Raw genomic sequence first — 6,627 nt, 5'->3', positions numbered from 1 at the left:
CTTGATGAGAGTGTAGTTTATGAAGCTTTAACCTTTGCATTGTCCTCCGAGGTATTAGAATTCCTAGTTGAAAACTTAGCAATTTGTCTTTTATAAAAGACCTTTGCATTTTCAGTGTTGTTTAGGTTCGCAAACAAGATGATGTATTTGAACTTGTTGTTAGTAAAAGACTTGCTATATTTTATTTATATCTTTATATTTAATCTAATTTTTATTATTTATTTTAGTTTTGATTCTATATTTTTATTTTTATTTTAATATTTAATAACTTGAGTTCTAACTTTTGGATTTTAATTGTGTTATTAATTTATTATTTTAAATTCTAAATTTGAATTTATCAATTTTATATTTAGTTTTAAAGTTAAATTTTTCATAGAAAATTTAATTTGATAATGAATTTTAATAGAATTTTAATAGAAAATTTTTATATTTATATCATGGATATTATTCTTCTCAATATTTTGATAATGAATTTTAATTTTTCATGACCTTTATAATATTTTATAATATATATATATTTTTAAATTTTATGACCTTTAGCGGCATTATCTATAGTGGCGTTTTTTGCGACGCTTGTAAAAACGCCGCTAAAAGTCTGTTATCCTATAGTGAAATAATGAAGATTGGACTTTGTTAATAAACTTAGCCTTGAGCCTTACATGACAATTGGTAACAAATGATAACTTGTTTTGCTTAAGTTGTTGGACAGTCCTTTAGTTTTCAAATTTATAAAACCTATGTTCTGAATATTCAATTTTTCAATGAGATGTTTGAAACCAAAGGCCAACTTGATAATTTGTGACGTCAAAATCCTCCATACGATCCTTCCACAATCTTACAAGAATGTTAGGCATATATGATGAACACACATTTTTGATAACATGAAAGCATATGTGAAACTATTTTATGATTCGCTATCAACTAAAATATTATTCATGAGAAAGGATTATACGAAACTATGATTTCATGTCATCTTTATTTATTTTCAATAAGAGAATGACAAATTAAATTTTTCTTCCTGATTTTCAATGTTTTCCTCTAGAAAAAATTTAAATCTAGCTAAAAATGCTAAAAATAAAGATGAAAAAGTTGATTTCCCATTTTCCTATTAGAAATGAATAAAAATATAGAATCATAATTTCGTACAATCTCTTCTCATTATTCATCCTCTAATTTACACTATTAAGTTTCAAATTTATCAACTTCTCATCTCCATCCTCGCCAGCTTGATTTAATAGAAAAAGGGAATTGTTTTAGTCCAAATAACAGATGATGGATAGTTTTTTAAATGATAGATGGTTTTGAGCTTATGAGAGCCGTTTTTTTTCTGAGCCTCGATGCTTAAGGTATCTAAAATGGTGTTTCTAGCTAGTAGGCGTAAAATTTCGGGATCGTTTCCTTTGATGGGTTTATGAATGATGAGTTTAACGGAGCCTGAGTTGACGACATGCTCCATTCCTGCAGGCATGATTTCGCCGGTGCCGATTAAGGTCATAGGTATTACAGGCACTCCGGTTTTTGCTGCAACAGTGAATGCACCTTTCTGCGCAACATGATAAAGCATGATGATGATGATGATCCAAACAAATGGACCTACATGCATAGAGTATTAAGTTTATGTACCTTAAAATCACCTAACTTGCCGTCCTTACTCCGGGTGCCTTCTGGAAAGAAAAACACGGAGGCACCATTCCTTACCAGATCCATACATCTCCTAACAGCCTCCTACATGCCCATACCATTTCAAATCCATATACAACAACAATACAATAATAGAGAAAACAAGGTAAATTAATATACCAAATGGCTTCTGATGTCCATGCGCTTTACCGGAATCATACCCAGAATATACATGGCCCACCCGATTCCAGGATAAAAAAATACCGTATTCTTGCCGATGAACTTGAAGCTTCTTCCCAGAGTTAACAGTGGATAGAAGTCTATGATACTCTGGTGGTTCGAAACATACACCGCAGGAGCATTCTGCGGGGGCAGATTCTCCAATCCTTCCAACTCGATATCGAAGAAGGGAGCAATACTTGCGGTTGCCCATAGTTTTGGAATAAGATTGTAAAATTTTGTCCTGTAGGGATCAAAGATGAGCGCCAAGGGATGAGCCACTATCAGTATCCCAAACGGTAAAACGCCTGCCATAACTGTCATACCATAGAAGCATACTCCTCTAAATTTCGGACTCGGCTTAATTTCTGCACGTTAAAAGTTGGGAAAATTAATAAAATGGGGACGCAGCAAGAGCTTAAAGAAAAAGGGTCAGTGACTAAATAAAATAGCTCTTCAATGAAAACCTGATAAAGAATTGGTAGCATCAAGGATCCCAGTCCCACCAAGTTGAGATCTTGTAACTATGTATCTGGACAATTTGTTTGATCTATTGAATCCCTGATTTAGAGTAAAATAACACCGAGATTCACCCTCACGGCTCGCCTTAATATGCAGAAATTTGGGAACAGCTGCCAGAACAAAGGGGAGAAGCTAATATGTAAGCCCTCAAGTAACCATTTTTAAACATTCTAAAAAGTATAATAAATGAAGAAAATAATCACTTTTGCATAAAGAAGAAGATAGGATTAGGTAGATGGGAAAGTGTGTAGAGAGAGTGAGGAAGTTACAGAAAGGGAAAAGAGAAAGTGTAGAGAGTTGCATAGCGAATGCGTTGTGATGCCCCCGATTGTGGGTGTCTTTACAGATCCCAAATCGGTAGTTTAAGTGTGTGTTGTTGGATTTGTTTTAGATTTTGGCCTTTCATGCATTCGGCAAGGTGAAAAGGAGAAGCTTTTGGGGCATGGCGTTTTAGAGTTTGCCTATTTCAATTTGAAGGGACTGTGCCAGCCTACTCCTAAGTTCTTGTATTTTGTTCATTTGCATTTATGCTTTTTTGCGCCGGACTTTAATCTTGCTTGTCCTTTTTATTTATTTTTATCAAATTATAAAGAAAAAAGTTTTAAAAGTTTTTATAGCCGAAATTAGTGATTTTTTTTTGCCAGAAAAGAATTTATGCCAAACGTGATTTCTTTTTGACAATTTAGCTTGGTCGGTTAGTTAAATACTTTCCTCTTGTATTTTATATAATTATTTAAAATATATAATTATTTAAAATATTTCACATATAAAAATAATGATACTTGAAATATTTATTTTTATAATATCATAATTTATCATACTCACAATGTAAATTGTTATAGTATGAGATTACACATGTGATTAATGTGTGATTAGTTAGGTGGTTAGACAGTTAACAAGCTGGTAAATTGTTAACAGCAGTGAAGGATTTCTCAAGTGTATATAAACGTGTATATGGGCACAATTCAATGGAAGCAAAGTTGAATAACATTCTTTGAATAAATCTTTTTCTATTCTCTGTAACTTTTCTTCAAGAGTTTATTAGCTTACTAGGTTTCTATCACGGTATCAGTCGCACGGTGATTCTCGGGCATGGCTACCACGCATTTCGCCGAATCTGATTTTGTTGAGCCTAATGGCTCGGTATTTCTTGGTGATCGTGTGGTCACATCGTTTCCTCGACATGAGGTTGTGAAACTTGATGCTGATTCGTTCATTCAGTGGCAGCAGCAGATCCGTCTCATTCTTCGTGGTTACGAATTGCTCGATTTTCTTGATGGTACGTTGACGGCTCTGCCGAGGTTTGTCCAGTCCTCCGATGGTACTCTTGTCGCCAATCCGTCTGCATCAATTTTTGATCAACAAGATAATCTACTTACCTCGTGGCTGTTGTCCACGATAAGCTACTCTTTTTTGTCTTCCTTCACGAACGTTTGGACTGCCGGTGATGTCAGGATCATGGCAAATAGCTTGTTCGCAGCCAATACTAGTGTGAAGCAGTTGCAGTTGCACCATGAGCTTTATTCTCTCCGGAAAGGTAATCTCTCTATTCGGTTGTATGTTGACAAGATCAAAAACTTGTGCACTCTCTTTGCAGCGTCTGGATCTCCGATCTCAGAGGCTGCACGGACGGCGGTTCTCCTTGCCGGAATCTCCTTTAAGTTAGAGGCCATCGTCTCTTCTGCGTCGCTCTCCCCGGTCTCGTTACCTTTTCAATGACTTGTCAATGCTCTACTTGAATGTGAAGCTCGACAAATTCAGTCCGTTCATGATGTTTTGGTTGCTGCGAATATTGTGGAGAGGACTCAGTTGCAGCTGACGGACGGGGCTTTTCGTGGTGGTCGCTCATCTGTTCATGGCCGTGGTCGAAGCTTTCGTCGACGAATCCAATGTCAGATCTACAATAGGTTTGGTCATCTCGTGCAGCGGTGTTACTACAGATATGATCGTGATGGGCAGTCGCAGTTGGAAGCACCGGTGGTGCGACATGGCGGATCTGCGTTTGGTGTGGTTAGGGGAGAGTTAGAGCGTGAGAACAAACCTCCTTAGTATGGTCAAAATTGGAGGTCTCTTAGTCAAAATTGGAAGTTTCAATTTCAGCCGAATGGTGGATTGGATAATGTTGTTCCACGTGGGCCATATGTAAGCTATGGAAATAATGGTTTCCATCCGTTTGTCTAATATGGTAATGGGCAGAATAATATTGATGGCCCAAATTTAAATTTTGGACCTTATGGGCATAATTTTGGTGTTGGGCGACGTACTCTTGGTCCACAATTTGGTGGTGATTTTTTGGGCCACCAGTATGGTGGGCTGGCTTCCAGACCAAGCGGGCCTAGTGGGTCAGTCCGATCTCGGCCAAATGATGATCAAATTTTGCCTAGGCCCTCTGCTAACTGTGTAAATGTTGATAGATCCTAGCATACTGTTCCTGAGGCTCCGTGGCAAACAAAACTGTGTGTTCGCGTGTTTAATGTGGATTCGTCTTCATATGACTCGTCTCAATTTGTTGGGATTCCCCCTGGCTTCCTGAGTTGCACGCTTCGGATTATTCTGATGCTACCGCATATGATTCCAATTTTAATACTACTAACTCTTATGTTCAATTTCCAGTAGGAAGTACGTCATGGTACCTGGACTCAGGGGCTACTCATCACGTCTGCAGAGATACTTCGGATTTACATAGTTCCACCCCGTACTCAGACAAGTCCTCTCTTTTAATGGGTAATGGGGTAACCACTGAAATTTCATCTATTAGGAGTGCAATTATACCTACGAAGAAGAAATTACTATATCTCTCGAATGCTGTGTGTGCCAAGCATTCGAAAGAATTTACTATTTGTATCTAAGTTTGCTACTGATAACAATGTGTTTTTTGAATTTCACCCCTTGTGATTAAGGACATCCAGACACAGTAAATCTTAATGTGGGGCCAAGTTTGTGATGGGCTCTACCATTTCTCGGCAGGTTCGGGAAGTTTGTTCCCTTCTGTTCCCAATACTATTCTTCAAGGTTGCTCTCCGACTGATGATGTTTTTAGCCTGTGGCATAAAAAGCTGGGTCATCCTGCTGATAATATTGTAAAAAATATTTTTGAAAAATGTCAGATTTCTTTAAATAAAAGTCATATTGATGGTGTCTGTGTAGCTTGTCAGAAAGGTAAATCGCATAAGTTGCCTTTTTCACATTCTAGCACTAAATATATTGATTTGTTTGAATTGGTTGTTTCTAATTTGTGGGGACCAGCCGTTGTTACTTGTGAAGGGAATTTGTATTATGTTTCTTTCATTGATATGACTAGTCGTTTTACCCGGGTCTATTTGATAAGTCGCAAATCTCAAGCAATAGAGTGTTTTGGTCAATTTTAGAATATGATTTTCACTCAGTTTGAAAAGCATATTAAGAGATTTCAAAGTGATTGGGGAGGTGAGTTTCGTGCGTTTTCCTCCAATTTTAGCTAATGAGGGGATTCTTCATCGAGTTTCCTGCCGTCACACGTCTGAACAGAATGGTGTTGCTGAGCGTAAACACAGACATATTGTGGAGACTGGTCTTACTCTTTTGGCTCAGGTTAATTTACCACTGAGTTACTAGAGTTATGCGTTTTATAATGCTGTTCATCTCATTAATCGATTGTCCACTCCGGTTCTAGAAGGGAAGACCCCGTTTCAAAGTCTGTTTGGTTGCGAACCGACTTATGATCATCCCAGAGTGTTTGGTTGTTGTTGTTTTCCGTACTTACATCCATTTGTTAAATACAAGCTTGAGTTTCGGTCTCAGCCGTCTACATTCATGGGGTATAGCCCACATCATAAAGGCTATTTTTGTCTAACGTCAGATGAGAAAGTCATTGTTTCTCAACATATTGTTCTTGATGAAAATCGGTTTCTGTTTTCGCTTTCTACTACTACCGGTGATAAGTTGTCTCTGAATACTACTACGTATGTACCTGTTATTCGGTCTGTTATCCCTAAAGAGACTCGTCTAAATCTTGAGTCTGCAATTGGGGCTTCTCTAGATAGTCATAATGGTGACACAACTCAGCATGACTCTTTTGCTCCGTGTAGTACTTCTCAACATAGTTCTGATTCAGGATCTGTTGTTCGAGAGGAGGTTCTCGCTACTATAACTTTTTCTACTGAGCATCTTACTATTCCTCCCGTCTTTACTACTAATTCTCATGCTATGGTTACTAGGTCTAAAGCTGGGATATTTAAGCCCAAAGCATTGTGTGCAGACAAAGTTGAGGTTGAGCCATGTTCTGTT

At 37.5% G+C, this 6,627-nt stretch overlaps 2 protein-coding genes across 3 annotated transcripts; one reads left to right on the top strand and one right to left on the bottom strand.

Moving 5' to 3' along the window:
• Positions 1-946: 946 nt before the first annotated feature.
• On the bottom strand, positions 947-2,927 carry LOC108484770 (1-acyl-sn-glycerol-3-phosphate acyltransferase BAT2, chloroplastic-like). 2 transcript variants are annotated; one of them, XM_053029986.1, is made up of 5 exons: positions 2,565-2,927; positions 2,307-2,471; positions 1,801-2,207; positions 1,624-1,725; positions 947-1,543 (listed from the first exon to the last, which is right to left on the bottom strand). In XM_053029986.1, the coding sequence occupies exons 1-5, from the start codon at positions 2,662-2,664 to the stop codon at positions 1,232-1,234; spliced, it is 1,086 nt and encodes a 361-aa protein (XP_052885946.1). In that variant the 5' UTR covers positions 2,665-2,927; the 3' UTR covers positions 947-1,231. The 2 variants fall into 2 exon arrangements, with proteins under 2 accessions (XP_052885946.1, XP_017644159.2); XM_017788670.2 differs by having other exon boundaries at positions 2,631-2,925.
• A 526-nt stretch (positions 2,928-3,453) lies between these two features.
• LOC108484771 (uncharacterized) lies at positions 3,454-4,410 on the top strand. Its single transcript, XM_017788671.1, has 2 exons — positions 3,454-4,059; positions 4,123-4,410. Exons 1-2 carry the CDS (start codon positions 3,454-3,456, stop codon positions 4,408-4,410), a joined length of 894 nt encoding a protein of 297 aa, XP_017644160.1.
• The last annotated feature ends 2,217 nt before the right edge of the window (positions 4,411-6,627 follow it).

This window comes from Gossypium arboreum, chromosome 6, assembly GCF_025698485.1.
Source record: "Gossypium arboreum isolate Shixiya-1 chromosome 6, ASM2569848v2, whole genome shotgun sequence".
NCBI lineage: Eukaryota > Viridiplantae > Streptophyta > Magnoliopsida > Malvales > Malvaceae > Gossypium > Gossypium arboreum.
Note: the sequence above shows the minus strand (reverse complement) of the source record. Positions and strands in the feature narration are given on the sequence as shown.

What these genes read in the sequence shown, in the direction of transcription:
- LOC108484771 (XM_017788671.1), top strand. Translation starts at nt 3,454, where the DNA reads ATGGCTACCACGCATTTCGCCGAATCTGATTTTGTTGAGCCTAATGGC. An exon ending in CTTCTGCGTCGCTCTCCCCG is followed by an intron (nt 4,060 to 4,122) that starts GTCTCGTTACCT and finishes CGACAAATTCAG; the next exon opens with TCCGTTCATGATGTTTTGGT.
- LOC108484770 (XM_053029986.1), bottom strand. Translation starts at nt 2,664, where the DNA reads ATGCAACTCTCTACACTTTCTCTTTTCCCTTTCTGTAACTTCCTCACT. An exon ending in TGGACATCAGAAGCCATTTG is followed by an intron (nt 1,726 to 1,800) that starts GTATATTAATTT and finishes ATGGGCATGTAG; the next exon opens with GAGGCTGTTAGGAGATGTAT. An exon ending in GCAAGTTAGGTGATTTTAAG is followed by an intron (nt 1,544 to 1,623) that starts GTACATAAACTT and finishes CATGTTGCGCAG; the next exon opens with AAAGGTGCATTCACTGTTGC.